Genomic DNA, 26,856 nt, shown 5'->3' with positions numbered 1-26,856 from the left:
GGCATGTATTACGTACCAAGTTACATGGGTGTGAAATTTGCTAAATTGATACCAAAGTTAGTATGTCATAATGCTAACTTTAGCATACTAACAGTTAGCATGTAATAAGTGCAAAGGTAACTGTTAGCATTCTGGAATGCTAACATTTAGAATGCGTCAATTAACAAGTTAAATCTTTTGTAGTGTGGGCGTTTAAAAAAAATGCTGAAAACGTTAGCAGGCTAACAGTTAGAATGCGTCAATTAACAAGTTAAATCTTTGGAAGTGTGGGCGTTTAAAAAAACGCTGAAAACTTTAGCATGCTAACAGTTAGAATCTATTACGTACCAAGTTATATGGCTGTGAAATTAGCTAAAAAGATACTAAAGTTAGTGTGCCATAATGCTAACTTTAGCATATTAACAGTTAGCATGTAATAAGTACCAAGTGCATTTTAGAATGCTAACAGTTAGAATGCGTCAATTAACAAGTTGAATCTTTGGAAGTGTGGGCGTTTAAAAAGAATGCTGAAAACGTAAGCATGCTAACAGTTAGAATGTATTACGTACCAAGTTATAAGGCTGTGAAATTAGCTAAAAAGATACTAAAGTTAGTATGCCATAATGCTAACTTTAGCATATTAACAGTTAGCATGTAATAAGTACCAAGTGCATTTTGGAATGCTAACAGTTAGAATGCGCCAATTAACAAGTTGAATCTTTGGAAGTGTGGGCGTTTAAAAAAATGCTGAAAACGTTAGTATGCTAACATTTAGAATGTATTATGTACCAAGTTATATGGCTGTGAAATTAGCTAAAAAGATACTAAAGTTAGCATGCCATAATGCTAACTTTAGCATATTAACAGTTAGCATGTAATAAGTACCAAGTGCATTTTGGAATGCTAACGGTTAGAATGCGTCAATTAACAAGTTAAATCTTCGGAAGTGTGGCCGTTTAAAAAGAATGTTGAAAACGTAAGCATGCTAAGAGTTAGAATGTATTACGTACTAAGTTATATGGCTGTGAAATTAGCTAAAAAGATGCAAAAGTTAGTATGCCATAATGCTAACTTTAGCATATTAATAGTTAGCATGTGAATGTATTACGTACCAAGTTATATGGCTGTGAAATTAGCTAAAAAGATACTAAAGTTAGTATGCCATAATGCTAACTTTAGCATATTAACAGTTAGCATGTAATAAGTACCAAGTGCATTTTGGAATGCTAACAGTTAGAATGCGCCAATTAACAAGTTGAATCTTTGTAAGTGTGGGTGTTTAAAAAAACGCTGAAAACCTTAGCATGCTAACAGTTAGAATGCGTCAATTAACAAGTTAAATCTTCAGAAGTGTGGGCGTTTAAAAAGAATGCTGAAAACGTAAGCATGCTAACAGTTAGAATGTATTACGTACCAAGTAATATGGCTGTGAAATTAGCTAAAAAGATACTAAAGTTAGCATGCCATAATGCTAACTTTAGCATATTAACAGTTAGCATGTAATAAGTACCAAGTGCATTTTGGAATGCTAACAGTTAGAATGCGCCAATTAACAAGTTGAATCTTTCGAAGTGTGGGCGTTTGAAAAAACGCTGAAAACGTTAGCATGCTAACAGTTAGAATGCGTCAATTAACAAGTTAAATCTTCGGTAGTGTGGGCGTTTAAAAAAATGGTGAAAACGTTAGCATGCTAACAGTTAGAATGTATTACGTACCAAGATATATTGCTGTGAAATTAGCTAAAAAGATACTAAAGTTAGTGTGCCATAATGCTAACTTTAGCATATTAACAGTTAGCATGTAATAAGTACCAAGTGCATTTTAGAATGCTAACAGTTAGAATGCGTCAATTAACAAGTTAAATCTTTGGAAGTGTGGGCGTTTAAAAAAACGCTGAAAACGTTAGCATGCTAACAGTTAGAATGCGTCAATTAACAAGTTAAATCTTCGGAAGTGTGTTCGTTTAAAAAGAATGCTGAAAACGTAAGCATGCTAAGAGTTAGAATGCGTCAAGGAACAAGTCAAATAACTCGGATGTGTGGGCATTTAAAAAAATACTGTAAATCTTGTCAGCATGTATTACGTACCAAGTTATATGCCTGTGAAATTAGCTAAAAAGATACCAAAGTTAGTATGTGATAATGCTAAAGGCCTACTGAAATGAGATTTTCTTATTCAAACGGGGATAGCAGGTCCATTCTATGTGTCATACTTGATTATTCGCGAAATTGCCATATTTTTGTTGAAAGGATTTAGTAGAGAAGTTTGCAACTTTTGGTCGCTAATAAAAAAGCCTTGCCTGTACCGGAAGTAGCAGACAATGTGCGCGTGACGTCACGGGTTGTGGAGCTCCTCACGTCCTCACGTTGTTTACAATCATGGCCACCAGCAGCGAGAGCGATTCGGAGCGAGAAAGCGACGATTTCCCCATTAATTTGAGCGAGGATGAAAGATTCGTGGATGAGGAAAGTGAGAGTGAAGGTTTAGAAAAAGAAAAAAAAGACTATACAGTGGGAGCGATTCAGATGGTATTAGACAAATTTACTAGGATAATTCTGGAAAATCCCTTATCTGATTATTGTGTTACTAGTGTTTTAGTGAGATTATACAGTATGGTTGTAACTGTACAACTTGTCACCTGTCAACTTCAGCACCAGTTGACAGGTGGTGGCGATGCCCATCTCTGCCCTTCGCAAGGGACCCTCTTCAAAACACGATCTTTCGAAATGATCGCTGCATAAAATACTGTACTTTGTGTGTGTGGTCCAATCCAACCGTGTTCGCTTGACCGCTCTGTTCCATAATAAAGCTTCACCGTCATCTTTCGGGAATGTAAACAAAAAAACACCGGCTCTGTTTGTGTTGCTAAAGCCGGCCGCAATACACCGCTTCCCATCTACAGCTTTCTTCTTTGACGTCTCCATTATTCATTGAACAAATTGCAAAAGATTCAGCAACACATGACCATGATACTGTCGAATTATGCGATGAAAAGAGACGACTTATAGCTCTGAACGGTACTGGAACAAAATGTCCTCTACAATGAGTGACATCCCGCGTACGCGTCGTCATACCGCGACGTTTTAGCATGATACTTCCGCGCGAAATTTAAAATTGCAATTTAGTAAACTAAAAAGGCCGTATTGGCATGTGTTGCAATGTTAATATTTCATCATTGATATATTAACTGTCAGACTGTGTGGTCGCTAGTAGTGGCTTTCAGTAGGCCTTTAAGTACCAAGTTATATGGCTGTGAAATTGGCTAAAAAGATACCAAAGTTAGTATGCTATAATGCTAACTTTAGCATACTAACAGTTAGCATGTAATAAGTGCCAAGTTATATGGGTGTGAAAATTCCCACATTTCCAGGAAGTTCCCATTGAAATGAATGAGATTAACATATATCAGGGGTCACCAACGCGGTGCCCGAGGGCACCAGGTCGCCCGTAAGGACCAGATGAGTCGCCCGCTGGCCTGTTCTAAAAATAGCTCAAATAGCAGCACTTACCAGTGAGCTGCCTCTATTTTTTAAATTGTATTTATTTACTAGCAAGCTGGTCTCGCTTTCCTCGACATTTTTAATTCTAAGAGAGACAAAACTCAAATAGAATTTGAAAATCCAAGAAAATATTTTAAAGACTTGGTCTTTACTTGTTTAAATAAATTCACTTATTTTTTTACTTTGCTTCTTATAACTTTCAGAAAGACAATTTTAGAGAGAAAATACAACCTTAAAAATGATTTTAGGATTTTTAAACACATATACCTTTTTACCTTTTAAATTCCTTCCTCTTCTTTCCTGACAATTTAAATCAATGTTCAAGTAAACTTATTTTATTGTAAAGAATTATAAATACATTTTAATTTAATTCTTCATTTTAGCTTCTGTTTTTTCAACAAAGAATATTTGTTAAATATTTCTTCAAACTTATTATGATTAAAATTCAAAACAATTATTCTGGCAAATCTAGAAAATCTTTAGAATCAAATTTAAATCTTATTTCAAAGTCTTTTGAATTTCTTTTAAAATTTTTGTTCTGGAAAATCTAAAAGAAATAATGATTTGTCTTTGTTAGACATATAGCTTGGTCCAATTTGTTATATATTCTAACAAAGTGCAGATTGGATTTTAACCTATTTAAAACATGTCATCAAAATTCTAAAATTAAACTTAATCAGGAAAAATTACTAATGATGTTCCATAAATTATTTTTTTAAATTTTTCAAAAAGATCCAAATTAGCTAGTTTTTGCTCTTCTTTTTTTCGGTTGAATTCTGAATTTTAAAGAGTCGAAATCGAAGCTGAACTATGTTTCAACAATTTATTTTCATTTTTTTTCCAGTTTTCTCCTCTTTTAAACCGTTCAATTAGGTGGTTTTTTCATCATTTATTCTCTACAAAAGACCTTCAGTAAAAGGAAAAAAAATGCATGACGGAATGAGAGACAAAAATACCCATTTTTTATATATATATATATATATATAGATTTATTTATTAAAGGTAAATTGAGCAAATTGGCTATTTCTGGCAATTTATTTAAGTGTGTATCAAACTGGTAGCCCTTCGCATTAATCAGTACCCAAGAAGTAGCTCTTGCTTTCAAAAAGGTTGGTGACCCCTGGCATATATAGTTTAGCATATATTATATCATTTTTACACTATTATAATGATATAATATATAATAAAATATATAATATATATATAATATATATATAATGAATAAACATGTAACATTTTCAATGCAGCTCTTAGACCGGATCCGTCCTCTTTGTGTGTACCTAATGAAGTGTCCAGTGTGTGTTCGAGACATGTGGCTGAAGTGAAGTGAATTATATTTATATAGCGCTTTTCTCTAGTAACTCAAAGCGCTTTACATAGTGAAACCCAATATCTAAGTTACATTTAAAGCAGTGTGGGTGGCACTGGGAGCAGGTGGGTAAAGTGTCTTGCCCAAGGACACAGCGGCAGTAACTAGGATGGCACAAGCGGGAATCGAACCTGCAACCCTCAAGTTGCTGGCACGGCCGCTCTACCAACCGAGCCATGCTGCTGACCTCGTGTTGCTCACTGCACGTGTGTCCTCAAGGTCAAAAGACGTGTGCCATTGTGTAACCTTTGCTAAAAAAAAAGCTACTTTTGTGTCACTCACGACCTTGAAAGGCCTTCAAAGTCATTTTGTGGGAAGAAGCAGCGCGCTGACAAATTGATTTTGCCGTCATTGTGCAGACGGGATTAGTAGTTGTTGTTCCGGGAGGGACAAACGCTGATTGTTTTCCCTGAAGTTGGCCCCGTTGGCGTGGCTGCTGGTCGCACGAGCTTCCGTGCTCTTGTGTTTCCTCCTTTTGTCTTCTTGGTGTTGCACTCATTGTTTTCATGTTACAACAAGTGACTTCTGCCTGGCTTTTTGCTCCTTTTTCTTTTCAAATTCGGCCATGTTTTGCTCCCATCAGTCGTCCTGTCCCCTTAGCAGAAAAACAGCCCCAAAGCATGATGTTTCCACCCCCATGCTTCACAGTAGGTGTGGTGTTCTTGGGATGCAACTCAGTATTCTTCTTCCTCCGAACATGATGAGTTGAGTCTATAGCAAAAAGTTCTATTTTGGTTTCATCTGACCACATGACATTCTCCCAATCCTCTGCTGTATCATCCATGTATCCATTTTGGTATAAACTCAACTCGTCGTGTTTGGAGGAAGAAGAATACTGAGTTGCATCCCAAGAACACCACACCTACTGTGAAGCATGGGGGTGGAAACATCATGCTTTGGGGCTGTTTTTCTGCTAAGGGGACAGGACGATTGATCCGTGTTAAGGAAAGAATGAATGGGGCCATGTATCGTGAGATTTTGAGCCAAAATCTCCTTCCATCAGTGAGAACTTTGAATGGTTGACCAAATACTTATTTTCCACCATAATTCACTAATATGGCCTTATTTATTCTTTCCTTAACACGGATCAATCGTCCTGTCCCCTTAGCAGAAAAACTGCCCCAAAGCATGATGTTTCCACCCCCATGCTTCACAGTAGGTATGGTGTTCTTGGGATGCAACTCAGTATTCTTCTTCCTCCAAACACGACGAGTTGAGTTTACACCAAAAAGTTCTATTTTGGTTTCATCTGACCACATGACATTCTCCCAATCCTCTGCTGTATCATCCATGTATCCATTTTGGTATAAACTCAACTGGTCGTGTTTGGAGGAAGAATACTGAGTTGCATCCCAGGAACACCACACCTACTGTGAAGCATGGGGGTGGCAACATCATGCTTTGGGGCTGTTTTTCTGCTAAGGGGACAGGACGATTGATGCGTGTTAAGGAAAGAATGAATGGGGCCATGTATCGTGAGATTTTGAGCCAAAACCTCCTTCCATTAGTGAGAGATTTGAATTGTTGACCAAATACTTATTTTCCACCATAATTTACAAATAAATTCTTTAAAATTCCTACAATGTGAATTCCTGGATTTTTTTTTCACATTCTGTCTCTCACAGTTGAAGTGTACCTATGATGAAAATTACAGACCTCTGTCATCATTTTAAGTGGGAGAACTTGCACAATCGGTGGCTGACTAAATACTGTAGAAGTGAAGTGGATTATATTTATATAGCGCTTTTTTCTAGTGCTGCCCAAAGATTCACAGTTCATTTCTAATTTTTGGGCTTTTCCTGGTGTTTCACTTTTGTAGCTGCATGTAGACAAGGCGCCGCTGAAGTGGCAGCTGCTTTCATCTTGAAATGTTCCTTCTCTTTTCATTGTTTTTGGTCTTTTCTTTCCTTCTTGTGGGACACTTCAATTCTGTCCAGGCAGCACATGCAAAGAAAGTCTGGCACCAAAATTATTATTTTTTTTTCCTCTTTTTGTGCATGCCTACCTCGGCCCTGGCCCGGGACACGTTGAGCGGTGCCAAGTCAGTAGTGCCCGTCCAGGCCTGGCTCGACCCGGCCTGGGTACTAATCCTGTCAAAGGACCCCGCGCTGAACTCGCCCTGCAACACAGGAAAAGGCTCTAATTGGGGGATTTTCTCCATCATTAATTCCGATGAGCAGCCCCCCCACACCCTTTCTCCCACACTTTTCTCCTGCATAATCTTCTTTTCTCCTCATATTCCGGACTTTTCAACATCTTGTCTCCATCAACACTCAAAGTAAAACAATCAAAACACATGCAAGATCCCTAGAAACTTTGTTGATTGATTGATTGAGATTTGTACAAACCCCGTTTCCATATGAGTTGGGAAATTGTGTTAGATGTAAATATAAACGGAATACAATGATTTGCAAATCATTTTCAACCCATATTCAGTTGAATATGCTACAAAGACAACATATTTGATGTTCAAACTTATAAACTTTTCATTTTTTTTGTGCAAATAATCATTAATTTTAGAATTTGATGCCTGCAACACGTGATAAAAAAGTTGGGAAAGGTGGGAATAAATACTGATAAAGTTGAGGAATGCTCATCAAACACTTATGTGGAACATCCCACAGGTGTGCAGGCTAATTGGGAACAGGTGGGTGCCATGATTGGGTATAAAAACAGCTTCCCAAAAACTGCTCAGTCTTTCACAAGAAAGGATGGGGCGAGGTACACCCCTTTGTCTACAACAATAAATACAATTAAAAACAATAAATAATTTTACATATTTTAAAAAATAGGGGGCGCTAGAGCGCAACTTTGAGTTTTTTGTTTTTGTTTTTGTTTTTTATCGTATCGCAATTTTCGCCAGTCCTGATGTGTGTGTCCAGTTTGGTGAGTTTTGAAGCATGTTAAGGGTGTCAAATTACAGCTCAAAGAGGCAAAAATGATATTTTTTAGCAAAATTTCGTTTTGAAGGGGTTTTTGCCTACTTCCTGTTGATTTTTGCGGAAAGAAGTGACTTTATCAATTCTAGCTCTAAGTCAGATCTACATAGAGGTTTTTGTTTCATGTCTCTACGACATTCCTAATGGAAGTTACAAGCAGTTTTGTCTGTAATTTTTCCCAAAAAATGCTCAGTCTTTCACAAGAAAGGATGGGGCGAGGTACACCCCTTTGTCTACAACAATAAATACAATTAAAAACAATAAACAATTGTACATATTTTAAAAAATAGGGGGCGCTTGAGCGCAATTTTGATTTTTTTTTTAATCATATCGCAATTTTCGCCAGTCCTGATGTGTGTGTCCAATTTGGTGAGTTTTGAAGCATGTTAAGGGGGTCAAATTACAGCTCAAAGCGGCAAAAATTGTATTTTTTAGGAAAATTTGGTTTTGAAGGGGTTTTTGCCTACTTCCTGTTGATTTTTGCTGAAAGAAGTGAGTGTATCAATTGTAGGTCTAAGTGAGACCCACATAGAGTTTTTTGTTTCATGTCTCTACGACATTCCTAACGGAAGTTACAAGCACTTTTGTCTGTAATTTTTCCCCCCAAAAATCAGTCTTTCACAAGAAGGGATGGGGCGAGGTACACCCCTTTGTCTACAACAATAAATACAATTAAAAACAATAAATAATTGTACATATTTAAAAAAATAGGGGGCGCTTGAGCGCAATTTTGAGTTGTTTTTTTTATCATATCGCAAATTTCACCAGTCCAATTCGGCGAATTTTAAAGCATTTTAAGGGGGTCAAATTACAGCTCAAAGAGGCAAAAATGATATTTTTTAGGAAAATTTTGTTTTGAAGGGGTTTTTGCCTACTTCCTGTTGATTTTTGCTGAAAGAAGTGAGTGTATCAATTGTAGGTCTAAGTGAGACCTACATAGAGGTTTTTGTTTCATGTCTCTACGACATTCCTAACGGAAGTTACAAGCAGTTTTGTCTGTAATTTTTCCCAGAAAATGCTCAGTCTTTCACAAGAAAGGATGGGGCGAGGTATACCCCTTTGTCTACAACAATAAATAAAATTAAAAACAAAAAATAATTGTACATATTTTAAAAAATAGGGGGCGCTAGAGCGCAATTTTGAGTTTTTTTTTGTTTTTTTGTTTTTTATCATATCGCAATTTTCGCCAGTCCTGATGTGTGTGTCCAATTTGGTGAGTTTTGAAGCATTTTAAGGGGGTCAAATTACAGCTCAAAGAGGCAAAAATGATATTGTTTAGCAAAATTTAGTTTTGAAGGGGTTTTTGCCTACTTCCTGTTGATTTTTGCTGAAAGAAGTGAGGGTATCAATTGTAGGTCTAAGTGAGACCTACATAGAGGTTTTTGTTTCATGTCTCTATGACATTCCTAACGGAAGTTACAAGCACTTTTGTCTGTAAATTTTCCCCCCAAAAATCAGTCTTTCACAAGAAAGGATGGGGCGAGGTACACCCCTTTGTCTACAACAATAAATACAATTAAAAACAATAAATAATTGTACATATTTAAAAAAATAGGGGGCGCTTGAGCGCAATTTTGAGTTTTTTTTTTATCATATCGCAAATTTCACCAGTTCAATTTGGCGAGTTTTAAAGTATTTTAAGGGGGTCAAATTACAGCTCAAAGAGGCAAAAATGATATTTTTTAGGAAAATTTTGTTTTGAAGGGGTTTTTGCCTACTTCCTGTTGATTTTTGCTGAAAGAAGTGAGTGTATCAATTGTAGGTGTAAGTTAGACCTACATAGAGGTTTTTGTTTCATGTCTCTACGACATTCCTAACGGAAGTTACAAGCAGTTTTGTCTGTAATTTTTCCCCCAAAATGCTCAGTCTTTCACAAGAAAGGATGGGGCGAGGTACACCCCTTTGTCTACAACAATAAATACAATTAAAAACAACAAATAATTGGACATATTTTAAAAAATAGGGGGCGCTTGAGCATAATTTTGAGTTTTTTTGTTTTTTTTTAAATCATATCGCAATTTTTTCCAGGCCTGATGTGTGTGTCCAATTTGGTGAGTTTTGAAGCATTTTAAGGGGGTCAAATTACAGCTCAAAGAGGCAAAAATTATATTTTTTAGGAAAATTTTGTTTTGAAGGGGTTTTTGCCTACTTCTTCTTGATTTTTGCTGGAAGAAATGAGTGTATCAATTCTAGCTCTAAGTCAGACCTACATAGAGGTTTTTGTTTCATGTCTCTACGACATTCCTAACGGAAGTTACAAGCAGTTTTGTCTGTAATTTTTCCCAGAAAATGCTCAGTCTTTCACAAGAATGGATGGGGCGAGGTACACCCCTTTGTCTACAACAATAAATACAATTAAAAACAAAAAATTATTGTACATATTTTAAAAAATAGGGGGCGCTAGAGCGCAATTTTGAGTTTTTTTTTGTTTTTTTGTTTTTTATCATATCGCAATTTTCGCCAGTCCTGATGTGTGTGTCCAATTTGGTGAGTTTTGAAGCATTTTAAGGGGGTCAAATTACAGCTCAAAGAGGCAAAAATGATATTGTTTAGCAAAATTTAGTTTTGAAGGGGTTTTTGCCTACTTCCTGTTGATTTTTGCTGAAAGAAGTGAGTGTATCAATTGTAGGTCTAAGTGAGACCTACATAGAGGTTTTTGTTTCATGTCTCTACGACATTCCTAACGGAAGTTACAAGCAGTTTTGTCTGTAATTTTTCCCCCAAAATGCTCAGTCTTTCACAAGAAAGGATGGGGCGAGGTACACCCCTTTGTCTACAACAATAAATACAATTAAAAACAATAAATAATTGTACATATTTAAAAAAACAGGGGGCGCTTGAGCATAATTTTGAGGTTTATTTTTTTTTTTTTAAATCGTATCGCAATTTTTGCCAGTCCTGATGTGTGTGTCCAATTTGGTGAGTTTTGAAGCATTTTAAGGGTGTCAAATTACAGCTCAAAGAGGCAAAAATGATATTTTGTAGGAAAATTTCGTTTTGAAGGGGTTTTTGCCTACTTCCTGTTGATTTTTGCTGAAAGAAGTGAGTGTATCAATTCTAGGTCTAAGTGAGACCTACATAGAGGTTTTTGTTTCATGTCTCTACGACATTCCTAACGGAAGTTACAAGCAGTTTTGGCTGTTTTTTCCTAGGGGGCGCTGGAGGGCAATTTTGATTTTTGGTGTTCGGTTGTTTAATAAGTTGGGAAGGTTTGTCGTACCGATGTGTGTGTAAAATTTGGTGAGTTTTGAAGCATGTTAAGGGGGTCAAATTACAGCTCAAAGAGGCAACATTTTTATTCTTTAGGAAAATTTAGTTTTGAAGGGGTTTTGCCTTCTTCTCGTTGATTTTTGCTGAAAGAAGTGAGTGTATCAATTGTAGGTCTAAGTCAGACCTACATAGAGGTTTTCGTTTCATGTCTCTACGACATTCCTAACGGAAGTTACAAGCAGTTTTGTCTGTAATTTTTCCCAAAAAAATGCTCAGTCTTTCACAAGAAAGGATGGGGTGAGGTATACCCCTTTGTCTACAACAATAAATACAATTAAAAACAATAAATAATATTACATATTTTGAAAAATAGGGGGCGCTAGAGCGCAATTGTGAGTTTTTTTTTTATCATATCGCAATTTTCACCAGTCCAATTTGGCGAGTTTTAAAGTATTTTAAGGGGGTCAAATTACAGCTCAAAGAGGCAAAAATTATATTTTTTAGCAAAAATTCGTTTTGAAGGGGTTTTTGCCTACTTCCTGTTGATTTTTGCTGAAAGAAGTGAGTGTATCAATTGTAGGTCTAAGTCAGACCTACATAGAGGTTTTTGTTTCATGTCTCTACGACATTCCTAACGGAAGTTACAAGCAGTTTTGTCTGTAATTTTTCCCCAAAACTGCTCAGTCTTTCACAAGAAAGGATGGGGCGAGGTACACCCCTTTGTCTACAACAATAAATACAATTAAAAGCAATAAATAATTGTACATATTTTAAAAAATAGGGGGCGCTACAGCGCAATTTTGAGTTTTTAAATTTTTTTTTTATCATATCGCAATTTTCACGAGTCCTGATGTGTGTGTCCAGTTTGGTGAGTTTTGAAGCATGTTAAGGGGGTCAAATTACAGCTCAAAGAGGCAAAAATGATATTTTTTAGGCAAATTTTGTTTTGAAGGGGTTTTTGCCTACTTCCTGTTGATTTTTCCTGAAAGAAGTGAGTGTATCAATTGTAGGTCTAAGTGAGACCTACATAGAGGGTTTTGTTTCATGTCTCTACGACATTCCTGACGGAAGTTACAAGCAGTTCTGTCTGTAATTTTTCCCCTGGGGCGCTGGAGCGCAATTTAGATTTTTGGGGTTTGTTTTTTTATTAGATGGCAAAGTTTGCCATACCGATGTGTGTGTAAAATTTGGTGAGTTTTGAAGCATGTTAAGGGGGTCAAATTACAGCGCGAAGTTGCGGAATAATAATGAAGAAAGAAAGAAACAATAAAACCTTACAGATACAATAGGGTCCTCTGTCAAAATTGTACCAAAGCAGGGGTCACCAACGCAGTGCCCGCGGGCACCAGGTCGCCCGTAAGGACCAGATGAGTCGCCCGCTGGCCTGTTCTAAAAATAGCTCAAATAGCAGCACTTACCAGTGAGCTGCCTCTATTTTTTTAATTGTATTTATTTATTAGCAAGCTGGTCTCACTTTGTTTGACATTTTTAATTCTAAGAGAGACAAAACTCAAATAGAATTTGAAAATCCAAGAAAATATTTTAAAGACTTGGTCTTCATTTATTTTTTTACTTTGCTTCTTCAGAAAGACAATTTTAGAGAAAAAATACAACCTTAAAAAGGATTTTAGGATTTTTAAACAAATATACCTTTTTACCTTTTAAATTCCTTCCTCTTCTTTCCTGACAATTTAAATCAATGTTCAAGTAAATTTATTTATTTTATTGGAAATAATAATACATACATTTTAATTTAATTCTTCATTTTAGCTTTTTTTTGACGAAAAATATCTGTGAAATATTTCTTCAAACGTATTATGACTAAAATTTAAAAAAAATATTTTGGCAAATCGACAATTGAATTATATTTATATAGCGCTTTTCTCTAGTGACTCAAAGCGCTTTACATAGTGACACCCAATATCTAAGTTACATTTAAACCAGTGTGGGTGGCACTGGGAGCAGGTGGGTAAAGTGTCTTGCCCAAGGACACAGCGGCAGTGACTAGGATGGTGGAAGCGGGAATCGAACCTGCAACCCTCAAGTTGCTGGCACGGCCACTTTACCAACCGATCTATACCGCCCTTTTTACCTTTTAAATTCCTTCCTCTTCTTTCCTGAGGAGTTAAATCAATATTCAAGTAAATTTATTTTTTTTATTGTAAAGAATAATAAATACATTTGAATTTAATTCTTCATTTTAGCTTCTTTTCGACGAAGAATATTTGTGAAATATTTCTTCAAATTTATGATTAAAATTAAAAATATATATATTCTGGCCAATTGAGAAAATCTGTAGAATCAAATTTAAATCTTATTTCAAAGTCTTTTGAATTTCTTTTAAAATTTTTGTTCTGGAAAATCTAGAAGAAATAATGATTTTTCTTTGTTAGAAATATAGCTTGGTCCAATTTGTTATATATTCTAAAAAGTGGATTTTAACCTATTCAAAACATGTCATCAAAATTCTAAAATTAATCTTAATAAGAAAAAATTACTAATGATGTTCCATAATTTTTTTTTTTTTAATTTTTTCCAAAATATTCGAATTAGCTAGTTTTTTTTCTTCATTTTTTTCGGTTGAATTTGGAATTTTGAAGAGTTGAAATTGAAGATAAACTATGTTTCTAAATTTAATTTTCTTTTTTTTTTTCGTGTTTTCTCCTCTTTTAAACCGTTCAATTAAGTGTTTTTTTCATCATTTATTCTCTACACAAAAACTTTCTGTAAAAGGAAAGTTTTACAGACAGAAATACCCTTTTTTATATATATGTGGATTTATTTATTAAAGGTAAATTGAGCAAATTGGCTATTTCTGGCAATTTATTTAAGTGTGTATCAAACTGGTAGCCCTTCGCATTAATCAGTACCCAAGAAGTAGTTCTTGGTTTCAAAAAGGTTGGTGACCCCTGTGCCTAAAAAGTAAGTATGAGAACACTTGATGAGTTGCTCCACTACTGTAAACAAACCCGGGGCCCCCGCCGAGGTGTGACATAACATCTGATATTTTCTGCTGGGATGTGATGAGAAAAATGTAAACATTTCCGTCTCGCTGTTTACGGCCCCGCGTGCAATATGGCCGTCCATCTGTCCAGGAAAGTGATTCGCCGGACCGTCCATCAACATGCGGTGGGGGGCAATTAGGGCGGCGGGTCCCCATGGTGGAGGGGCCCCCCCCCTTTGGGAAGCCCTGATTGATTGGAGTCTCATCTTCCTAACGGGCTGGCACCCTGCCATCAAAGTGTGGAGGTGGGGAGGAAAAGAGGAGAGACACACCGAGGGACAGAAGGGAAAGAAAGAAAAATGTCGGCGTGCATGTATGTCAGATGAGAACGATTATTCCCTGGTAATCTTGGACGGCGCTGCGGACTCGCTGGAAGTGTGGGAATGGGCACACGGGTCAACATGAAAGTGAGAAAGCAGGTTCCATCAAACTATATTTATTTCCAGTAGATCTTTCTTCACGTCTGCCCTGGAAACAAAGAAGGGGTTCTAGCACCGTAACACACTTTTCTACACAAATCACAGGAAGTAGAAAACAACAACAACCTGTGTCACATTAAAATAAAATACAGAGTGCAGTTTTGCCCATAAACCTTTGGCGTATTTGTGGACCCAAATCAGGAGTGTGGCCTACAAGAACTACCACAAAGTTTCTCGTACACCGTCTCACTCATGTCTACATTGTCCAAACACAGAATCCCCACTGCAAAATAATCCACCGTGGGGCCATAAAAAGTTGCGAGTGCCAGCACTTTGATCCAAAAGGAGAGAAAAGCGATTGAAACCAAGAAAGAACTCGTAGCAAAAGTCTTCAATAAAGTTAAAAGTGATTGTTTTCTGCATGTAAAACTGGAATTATTCTCTAAAAAATGTGTTTTGTGTATCCGGAACACATTATTAGGATTTGATTAATTTCCTATAGGAAAAATTGCTTCGGTTTTTGATGGATTCGTTGTTTGTTGGATCTGTTGAAACGAAACCTGACTGCAAAATAATCCACCGTGGGGCCAGAAAAAGTTGCGAGTGCCAGACTTTAATCAGAATGTAAGAAAAACAATTGAAATGAAGAAAGAACCCATAGCGAAAGTCTTCAATAAAGTTAAAAGTGATTGTTTTCCGCATGTAAAACTGGAATTATTCTCTATAAAATGTGTTTTGTGTATCCGGAACACATTGTTAGGATTTGCTTCATTTCCTATAGGGAAAATTGCTTTGGTTTTTGATGGATTCGTTGTTTGTTGGATCTTTTGAAACGAAACCTGACTGCAAAATAATCCACCGTGGGGCCATAAAAAATTGCGAGTGCCAGCACTTTGATCCAAAAAGGTGACAAAAAGGATTGAAATTAAGAAATAAATTGTAGCAAAGTCCTCAATAAAGTTAAATGTGAATTATTCTCTATAAAACGTGTTTTGTTTATCTGGAACAAATTATTAGGATTTGCTTCGTTTCCTATGGAAAAATTGCTTCAGTTTTTGATTGATTTGTATTTTGTCCAATCTTTTGGAACAAATCCCGATTGCAAAATAATCCACCGTAGGGCCATAAAAAGTTGCGAGTGCCAGCACTTTGATCAGAATGTAAGAATAACGATTGAAATTAAGAAAGAACTCGTAGCAAAGTCTTCAATAAAGTTAAATGTGAATTATTCTCTATAAAATGTGTTTTGTGTATCCGGAACAAATTATTAGGATTTGCTTCATTTCCTATAGGAAAAATTGCTTCGGTTTTTGATTGATTCGTATTTTGTCCGATCTGTTGGAACAAATCCCGATTGCAAAATAATCCACCGTGGGGCCGTAAAAAGTTGCGAGTGCCAGCACTTTGATCCAAAAGGAGAGAAAAACAATTGAAACCAAGAAAGAACCCATAGCGAAAGTCTTCAATAAAGTTAAATGTGATTGTTTTCTGCATGTAAAACTGGAATTATTCTCTAAAAAATGTGTTTTGTGTATTTGGAACACATTATTAGGATTTGATTAATTTCCTATAGGAAAAATTGCTTCGGTTTTTGATGGATTCGTTGTTTGTTGGATCTTTTGGAACGAAACCTGACTGCAAAATAACCGACCGTGGGGCCGTAAAAAGTTGCGAGTGCCATCACTTTGATCCAAAAGGTGAGAAAAATTATTGAAATGAAGAAAGAACTCGTAGCAAAAGTCTTCAATAAAGTTAAGTGTGATTGTTTTCTGCATGTAAAACTGGAACTATTCTCTATAAAATGTGTTTTGTGTATCCGGAACACATTGTTAGGATTTGCTTCATTTCCCATAGGAAAAATTGCTTCGCTTTTTGATTGATTCGTGTTTTGTCGAAACTTTTGGAAGGAATCCCGACTGCAAAATAATCCACCGTGGGGCCATAAAAAGTTGCGAGTGCCAGCACTTTGATCTAAAAAGTAAGAAAAGCGATTGAAACCAAGAAAGAACTCGTACAAAAGGCTTCAATAAAGTTAAAAGTGATTGTTTTCCGCATGTAAAACTGGAATTATTCTCTATAGAATGTGTTTTGTGTATCCGGAACACATTGTTAGGATTTGCTTCATTTCCTATAGGGAAAATTGCTTCGGTTTTTGATGGATTCGTATTTTGTCGGATCTGTTGAAACGAATCCTGACTGCAAAATAATCCACCGTGGGGCCATAAAAAGTTGCGAGTGCCAGCACTTTGATCACAATGTAAGAAAAACGATTGAAATGAAGAAAGAACTTGTAACAAAGTCTTCAATAAAGTTAAATGTGAATTGTTCTCTATAAAATGTGTTTTGTGTATCCGTAACACATTATTAGGATTTGCTTCATTTCCTATAGGGAAAATCGCTTCGGTTTTTGATGGATTCGTATTTTGTCGGATCTGTTGAAATGAATCCTGACTGCAAAATAATCCACCGTGGGGCCATAAAAAGTTGCGAGTGCCAGCACTTTGATCCAAAAGGTGAGAAAAGCGATTGAAACCAAGAAAGAACTCGTAGAAAAGTCTTCAATAAAGTTAAATGTGAATTATTCTCTATAAAATTTGTTTTTTGTATCCGGAACAAATTATTAGGATTTGCTTCATTTCCTGTAGGAAAAATTGCTTCAGTTTTTGATTGATTTGTATTTTATCCAATCTTTGGAACAAATCCCAACTGCAAAATAATCCACCGTGGGGCCATAAAAAGTTGCGAGTGCCAGCACTTTGATCAGAATGTAGGAAAAACGATTGAAATGAAGAAAGAACTCGTAGCAAAGTGTTCAATAAAGTTAAATGTGAATTATTCTCTATAAAATGCGTTTTGTGTATCCGGAACAAATTATTGGGATTTGCTTCATTTCCTATAGGGAAAATTGCTTCAGTTTTTGATTGATTCGTATTTTGTTGGATCTGTTGAAACGAATCCTGACTGCAAAATAATCCACCGTGGGGCCGTAAAAAGTTGCGAGTGCCAGCACTTTGATCCAAAAGGTGAGAAAAACGATTGAAACCAAGAAAGAACCCATAGCGAAAGTCTTCAATAAAGTTAAATGTGATTGTTTTCTGCATGTAAAACTGGAATTATTCTCTATAAAATGTGTTTTGTGTATCCGGAACAAATTATTAGGATTTGCTTCATTTCCTATAGGGAAAATCGCTTCAGTTTTTGATGGATTCGTTGTTTGTTGGATCTGTTGAAACGAAACTTGACTGCAAAATAATCCACCGTGGGGCCATAAAAAGTTGCGAATGCAATCACTTTGATACAAAAAGGATTGAAATGAAGAAAGAACCTGTAGCAAAGTCTTCAATAAAGTTAAATGTGAATTATTCTCTATAAAATTTGTTTTTTGTATCCGGAACAAATTATTAGGATTTGCTTCATTTCCTATGGGAAAAATTGCTTCAGTTTTTGATTGATTTGTATTTTGTCCAATCTTTTGGAACAAATCCCGATTGCAAAATAATCCACCGTGGGGCCATAAAAAGTTGCGAGTGCCAGCACTTTGATCAGAAAGTAAGAACAACGATTGAAATGAAGAACTAACTTGTAGCAAAGTCTTCAATAAAGTTAAATGTGATTGTTTTCTGCATATAAAACTGGAATTATTTTCTATAAAATGTGTTTTTTACACTCTGTTATGCGGTTATCTTTTTATTCGACTCTCGATTTTGGCAGCCATTCCTATTCAGGTTTTGTTGGTTTGGCTTCTTTCAAGTGACCTAAAAACGCTACCATCAAAGCTAGCATCGTTGCTGCAGTTACGTTAGCCGTTAAAATTGCAATATGAACAATAGAGAGTCATGTCGTACGATTTTAATGTCACACTATGATATGCATCGTAGTATCGCACAATGCTGTCACAAGGTTTCCTGGGCACAGGCGACAAAGTGTCACTCATGAACACAAGTGACCAAGTGTCACTCATAATCACATGGACACAGGCGACAAAGTGTCACTCATGAACACAAGTGACCAAGTGTCACCCATAATCACATGGACACAGGCGACAAAGTGTCACTCATGAACACAAGCAACAAAGTCTCACTCATAATCACATGGACACAGGCGACAAAGTGTCACTCATGAACACAAGCAACAAAGTGTCACTTATGATCACATGGACACAAGCAACAACGTGTCACTCATAATCACATGGACACAGGCGACAAAGAGTCACTCATGAACACAAGCGACAAAGTGTCACTCATGATTACATGGACACAAGTGACAAAGTGTCACTCATGGTCACATGGAGACAAGCAACAATGGGTCACTCATGATCACATGGACACAAGCGACAAAGTGTCACTCATGAACACATGGACACAAGTGACAAAGTGTCACTCATGATCACAAGGACACGCGCGACACAGTGTCACTCATGAACACAAGCAACAAAGTGTCACTCATGATCACATGGACACAAGCAACAAAGTGTCACTCATAATCACATGGACACAGGTGACAAAGAGTCACTCCTGAACACAAGCGACAAAGTGTCAGTCATGATTACATGGACACAAGTGACAAAGTGTCACTCATGGACACAGACACAAGCCATAAAGTGTTACTCATGATTACATAGACACAAGTGACAAAGTGTCACTCATGGACTCAAGACATAATGTGTTACTCATGATTGCATGGACACAAGTGACAAAGTGTCACTCATGATCACATGGACACAAGTGACAAAGTGTCACTCATGATCACATGGAGACAAGCAACAAAGTGTCACTCATGAACACATGGACACAAGTGACAAAGTGTCACCTCATGATCACATGGACATCAGCGACAAAGTGTCACTCATGATCACAAGGACACGCGTGACAAAGTGTCACTCATGAACACAAGCAACAAAGTGTCACTCATGATCACATGGACACAAGCAACAAAGTGTCACTCATAATCACATGGACACAGGTGACAAAGAGTCACTCCTGAACACAAGCGACAAAGTGTCAGTCATGATTACATGGGCACAAGCGACAAAGAGTCACTCATGAACACAAGCGATAAAGTGACACTCATGGACACAAGCAATAAATTGTCACTTATGAACACATGGACACAAGTGACAAAGAGTCACTCATGAACACAAGTGACAAACTGTCACTCATGATTACATGGACACATGTGACAAAGTGTCCCTCATGATCACATGGACACCAGCGACAAAGTGTCACTCATAAATACATGGACACAAGCCATAAAGTGTTACTCATGATTATATGGACATAAGTGAAAAAGTGTCACTCATGATCACATGGACACCAGCGATAAAGTGTCACTCATGAACACATGGACCAAGGCAAAAAAGTGTCACTCATGAACACATGGACACAAGTGACAAAATGTCAGCCATGAACACATGGACACAAGCGATAAAGTGTCACTTATGAACACATGGAGACAAGCAATAAAATGTCACTCATGAACATAAGTGAGAAAGTGTCACTCATGAACACATGGACCCACGCGGCAAAGTGTCACTCATGAACACATGAACCCACGTGACAAAGTGTCACTCATGAACACATGAACCCACGTGACAAAGTGTCACTCATGAACACATGAACCCACGTGGCAAAGTGTCGCTCATGAACACTTGGACACAAGCGATAAAGTGTCACTTATGAACACAAGTGACAAAGTGTCACTCATGATCACATGGACACAAGTGACAAAGTGTCAGCCATGAACACATGGACACAAGCGACAAAGTGTCACTCATGAACACAAGCGACAAAGTGTCACTCATGATTACATGGACACAAGTGACAAAGTGTCACTCATGATCACATGGATACCAGCGAAAAAGTGTCACTCATGAACACATGGACACAAGTGACAAAATGTCAGCCATGAACACATGGACACAAGCGATAAAGTGTCACTTATGAACACATGGAGACAAGCAATAAAGTGTCACTCATGAACACAAGTGACAAAGTGTCACTCATGATCACATGGACAAAGAGTCACTCCTGAACACAAGCGACAAAGTGTCAGTCATGATTACATGGACACAAGTGACAAAGTGTCACTCATGGACACAGACACAAGCCATAAAGTGTTACTCATGATTACATAGACACAAGTGACAAAGTGTCACTCATGGACTCAAGACATAAAGTGTTACTCATGATTGCATGGACACAAGTGACAAAGTGTCACTCATGATCACATGGACACAAGTGACAAAGTGTCACTCATGATCACATGGAGACAAGCAACAAAGTGTCACTCATGAACACATGGACACAAGTGACAAAGTGTCACCTCATGATCACATGGACATCAGCGACAAAGTGTCACTCATGATCACAAGGACACGCGCGACAAAGTGTCACTCATGAACACAAGCAACAAAGTGTCACTCATGATCACATGGACACAAGCAACAAAGTGTCACTCATAATCACATGGACACAGGTGACAAAGAGTCACTCCTGAACACAAGCGACAAAGTGTCAGTCATGATTACATGGACACAAGCGACAAAGAGTCACTCATGAACACAAGCGATAAAGTGACACTCATGGACACAAGCAATAAATTGTCACTTATGAACACATGGACACAAGTGACAAAGAGTCACTCATGAACACAAGCGACAAACTGTCACTCATGATTACATGGACACATGTGACAAAGTGTCCCTCATGATCACATGGACACCAGCGACAAAGTGTCACTCATAAATACATGGACACAAGCCATAAAGTGTCACTCATGATTATATGGACATAAGTGAAAAAGTGTCACTCATGATCACATGGACACCAGCGATAAAGTGTCACTCATGAACACATGGACCAAGGCAAAAAAGTGTCACTCATGAACACATGGACACAAGTGACAAAATGTCAGCCATGAACACATGGACACAAGCGATAAAGTGTCACTTATGAACACATGGAGACAAGCAATAAAATATCACTCATGAACACAAGTGACAAAGTGTCACTCATGAACACATGGACCCACGCGGCAAAGTGTCACTCATGAACACATGAACCCACGTGACAAAGTGTCACTCATGAACACATGAACCCACGTGGAAAAGTGTCGCTCATGAACACTTGGACACAAGCGATAAAGTGTCACTTATGAATACAAGTGACAAAGTGTCACTCATGATCACATGGACACAAGTGACAAAGTGTCAGCCATGAACACATGGACACAAGCAACAAAGTGTCACTCATGAACACAAGCGACAAAGTGTCATTCATGATTACATGGACACAAGTGACAAAGTGTCACTCATGATCACATGGATACCAGCGAAAAAGTGTCACTGATGAACACATGGACACAAGTGACAAAATGTCAGCCATGAACACATGGACACAAGCGATAAAGTGTCACTTATGAACACATGGAGACAAGCAATAAAGTGTCACTCATGAACACAAGTGACAAAGTGTCACTCATGATCACATGGACACCAGTGACAAAGTGTCACTCATGGACACATGGACACAAGCGACAAAGTGTTACTCATGATTACATGGACACAAGTGACACTCATGATCACATGGACACCAGCGACAAAGGATAACTCATGGACACATGGACACAAGCAATACATTTTCACTTATGAACACATGGACACCAGCGATAAAGTGTCACTCATGAACACATGACCCAAGCGAAAAAGTGTCACTCATGAACACAAGTGACAAAATGTCAGCCATGAACACATGGACACAAGCGATAAAGTGTCATTTATGAACACATGGACACAAGCAATAAAGTGCCACTCATGAACACAAGTGACAAAGTGTCACTCATGATCACATGGACACCAGCGACAAAGTGTCACTCATGAACACATGGACCCACGCGACAAAGTGTCACTCATGAACACATGAACCCAGGTGACAAAGTGTCGCTCATGAACACTTGGACACAGGCGATAAAGTGTCACTTATGAACACAAGTGACAAAGTGTCACTCATGATCACATGGACACCAGCGACAAAGTGTCACTCATGAACACATGGACCCACGCGACAAAGTGTCACTCATGAACACATGAACCCAGGTGACAAAGTGTCGCTCATGAACACTTGGACACAGGCGATAAAGTGTCACTTATGAACACAAGTGACAAAGTGTCACTCATGAACACATGAACCCACGTGACAAAGTGTCGCTCATGAACACTTGGACACAAGCGACAAAGTGTCACTCATGAACACAAGTAATAAAAAGTGTCACTTATGATCACAGCAGCTACAATCAAAATTATCCTGTTTTGATTGAGACAAAAAATGGTTCCAAGGGTCTACTTAGTATGCTGACACACACACACACACACACACACACACACACACACACACACACACACACACACACACACACACACACACACACTGAGCTGCCAACGGCTTCTCTCCTCCAACACTCACTCGAGCAGGAAAATATTCCCAAAAGTTGTTTTTCTTGCTCTCAAGTCTGCACTTTTTGTCCATTTTGCTACATTCTTCTTCTCGCTACATTCCGTCTCCAGAAAAGCAACTAACCATGATTTCTTTTTTTTTGGTATATTCCCTCTTAGAAGGAGCTCTGCTGGCCTTCATCGATTTTATTTTGAAAAACCATCAAATGCATCTTGAGCCCGTTGCTGTCCTTCATAGGACGTTCTACTTTTTTCACACAAAAATGCCAAAATGAAGGTTAAAAAAAAATCCTGTGACAAATCTATAAAGAAATATTAGGGCCACACTGAAAACTGCAAAGGAAGTCATTTTATGATAATAAAGTCAGAATATTTAAGTGAAATTGTGTTTAAAAAAAAAAAAAGTAGTAATTTTTACAAAAAAAAGTCGACATAATGTTTTTGCTTTGTTTTTTTTTTGTTTTTAAGCAAAATGTACTCTTGCAAATATAAATTTATTTTATAATAACAATATTATAAATATATGGAAAATAAAGAAAAAAGATGAATTTCCATTCAAAATAGGTGAGGATTTGTAAATAAAGTCAGAAGAAAAGTTGCAATTACAAGAAAAATGTTGGAATTTCACTCAAATTTTCAATTTTTAAACAAAAATGTACTACGGCTAAAATGAAGTTGTAATTTTGAGAAGATAAAAACCAAATGAAGAGGAAATTTCCCAATACATTTCTCCTAAAATGAGGGGATAAACTACTCGGTTGGTGCCAGCAACCTGAGGGTTGCGGGTTCGATCCCCGCTTCTGCCATCCTAGTCACTGCCGTTGTGTCCTTGGGCAAGACACTTGACCCACCTGCTCCCAGTGTCACCCACACTGGTTTCACTATGTAAAGCGCTTTGAGTCACTAGAGAAAAAGCGCTATATAAATTGTGTTGTTTTTATAAACATCTGACATAATAAATGTTATTGATCTCAGTGTTGCCTTAATCCTCTTCCATAGTTTTGCATATTAATTATCAGTTTATGAAAAATTGGCAGTTTTTGTTTTGTTTTTTTAAACGCTGCAACGAAGGAATGACGCGGGTCAGATGAATAGGAACAGCAGAAAGTAGAAAAAGTCGCCACTCACGCGCTTCATGACTTGAGATGTAAAAAAAACAAAAATATTAAAAATGTGAAAAGGAAGTCCTTATATGGTCAGGTCCAGTGTCGCTTCCTGTTAGTCACATGGGTAGCCAGGTTTTATCCATGGACTGGATGTGTTCCTTGGCTTTCATCCTCAGTGCGGCGATACTAGAACTGCGCTGGTCCAAGTCCTCCCCGGGGAACTTGTCGGGGTACGACGCCGGACACTGATAAGGCGGCGGCGGTGCCATGCCGGCCATCCCCTGGCTCATGGGCGCGTGAGGGCCCGAGTTGAGGAAGCCGTGGGCGGGGTAGTTGGGCTGGAGGCCCTGGGCGGGGCCCATGAAGCCCGGCAGGCCGTGGACCGGCGTGGCGCTGGACAGGGGCGTAGTCAGCCAGGGGTCCAGGGGCAGGGAGTTGCTCATAGGTCCCATGGCGCTGTGGACCGGCGCCGGGCGGTTGAAGGAGAGCATCGGCGAGTCGTGGAGCTTCATGGCGCCGGCGTCCATTTTCTCCTGCCGCCGCCATTTAGCTCGGCGGTTCTGGAACCACACCTGGAGGACAACATGAAGGCATTAGGCATTTCTTTTTTTTTAAAACTCAAGTGAGTGTGAGTGACAGGAAGAAAAGCTCTGACTCGCCTTTTTTGGTGTTTCTGTATCAATTTCCACACCAAAACGTCGTTTTCTCATTTTTATAAATGATAGCAACCAAATCGACGAGAGTGACACAGTCCAGCTTAGACATTCTGGCACGTGGCTAACGCCCCTCCACTGTGCAAATTAGCCACTTCTAATTCAGCAATTAAACTATGTATTATTATTACTGGCGCCGCCATTTGGCTCTGCGGTTTTGAAACCACACCTGGAGGACAACATGAAGGCAATAGGCATTTCCTTTTTTTTTTTTACTCAAGCGTGTGTGAGTGACAGGAAGAAAAGCTCTGACTCCCGTTGTTTGCTGCGTGTGTATCAATCTCCTCACCAAAACGTCTTTCCTCATTGTTAAAAATGATAGCAACCAAATCGACGAGAGTGACACAGTCCAGCTTAGACATTCTGGCACGCGGCTAACGCCCCTCCACTGTGCAAAGCCACTTCTAAGTCAGCAATTAAACTATGTATTACTATCACTGGTGCCGCCATTTAGCTCTAAGGTTCTAAAACCACACCTGGAGGACAACATGAAGGCATTTCTTCTTTTTTTTAAACTCAAGCGTGTGTGAGTGACAGGAAGAAAAGCTCTGACTCGCCTTTTTTGGTGTGTGTGTATCAATCTCCACACCAAAACGTCTTTTTCTCGTTGTTAAAAATGATAGCAACCAAATCGACGAGAGTGACACAGTCCAGCTTAGACATTCTGGCACGCGGCTAACGCCCCTCCACTGTGCAAAGCCACTTCTAAGTCAGCTATTAAACCATGTGTTATTATCACTGCCGCCGCCATTTGGCTCTGCGGTTCTGAAACCACACCTGGAGGACAACATGAAGGCATTTCTTCTTTTTTTTAAACTCAAGCGTGTGTGAGTGACAGGAAGAAAAGCTCTGACTCGCCTTTTTTGGTGTGTGTGTATCAATCTCCACACCAAAACGTCTTTTTCTCGTTGTTAAAAATGATAGCAACCAAATCGACGAGAGTGACAGTCTAGCTTAGACATTCTGGCACGCGGCTAACGCCCCTCCACTGTGCAAAGCCACTTCTAAGTCAGCAATTAAACCATGTATTATTATCACTGGTGCCGCCATTTAGCTCGGCGGTTCTGAAGCCACACCTGGAGGACAACATGAAGGCATTTCTTTTTTTTTTTTCAACTCGAGCGTGTGTGAGTGACAGGAAGAAAAGCTCTGACTCGCCTTTTTTGGTGTGTGTGTATCAATCTCCACACCAAAACGTCTTTTTCTCGTTGTTAAAAATGATAGCAACCAAATCGACGAGAGTGACACAGTCCAGCTTAGACATTCTGGCACGCGGCTAACGCCCCTCCACTGTGCAAAGCCACTTCTAAGTCAGCTATTAAACCATGTATTATTATCACCGCCGCCGCCATTTGGCTCTGCGGTTCTGAAACCACACCTGGAGGACAACATGAAGGCATTTCTTCTTTTTTTTAAACTCAAGCGTGTGTGAGTGACAGGAAGAAAAGCTCTGACTCGCCTTTTTTGGTGTGTGTGTATCAATCTCCACACCAAAACGTCTTTTTCTCGTTGTTAAAAATGATAGCAACCAAATCGACGAGAGTGACACAGTCCAGCTTAGACATTCTGGCACGCGGCTAACGCCCCTCCACTGTGCAAAGCCACTTCTAAGTCAGCTATTAAACCATGTGTTATTATCACTGCCGCCGCCATTTGGCTCTGCGGTTCTGAAACCACACCTGGAGGACAACATGAAGGCATTTCTTCTTTTTTTTAAACTCAAGCGTGTGTGAGTGACAGGAAGAAAAGCTCTGACTCGCCTTTTTTGGTGTGTGTGTATCAATCTCCACACCAAAACGTCTTTTTCTCGTTGTTAAAAATGATAGCAACCAAATCGACGAGAGTGACAGTCTAGCTTAGACATTCTGGCACGCGGCTAACGCCCCTCCACTGTGCAAAGCCACTTCTAAGTCAGCAATTAAACCATGTATTATTATCACTGGTGCCGCCATTTAGCTCGGCGGTTCTGAAGCCACACCTGGAGGACAACATGAAGGCATTTCTTTTTTTTTTTTCAACTCGAGCGTGTGTGAGTGACAGGAAGAAAAGCTCTGACTCGCCTTTTTTGGTGTGTGTGTATCAATCTCCACACCAAAACGTCTTTTTCTCGTTGTTAAAAATGATAGCAACCAAATCGACGAGAGTGACACAGTCCAGCTTAGACATTC

At 38.4% G+C, this 26,856-nt stretch overlaps 1 protein-coding gene across 3 annotated transcripts in view; it reads right to left on the bottom strand.

Annotated features, from left to right (window-relative positions):
• Positions 1-6,295: 6,295 nt before the first annotated feature.
• The window catches only part of rx1 (retinal homeobox gene 1), a 66,170-nt gene continuing 45,609 nt past the window's right edge, over positions 6,296-26,856 (bottom strand). For 2 of the 3 annotated variants that reach the window (XM_061883171.1, XM_061883170.1), the window contains one exon: positions 22,074-24,547. In XM_061883171.1, coding sequence (XP_061739155.1) covers positions 24,092-24,547 — 456 coding nt within the window. In that variant the 3' untranslated portion in view covers positions 22,074-24,091. Of the gene's footprint in view, positions 6,968-22,073; positions 24,548-26,856 lie in introns of those variants that run through there. The other variant, XR_009803654.1, reaches the window with a different exon arrangement.

The sequence above is a fragment of the Nerophis ophidion genome, linkage group LG22 (genome assembly GCF_033978795.1).
Source record: "Nerophis ophidion isolate RoL-2023_Sa linkage group LG22, RoL_Noph_v1.0, whole genome shotgun sequence".
In the NCBI taxonomy this organism is placed as follows: Eukaryota; Metazoa; Chordata; class Actinopteri; order Syngnathiformes; family Syngnathidae; genus Nerophis; species Nerophis ophidion.
This window is presented reverse-complemented; position numbering and strand designations above follow the sequence as displayed.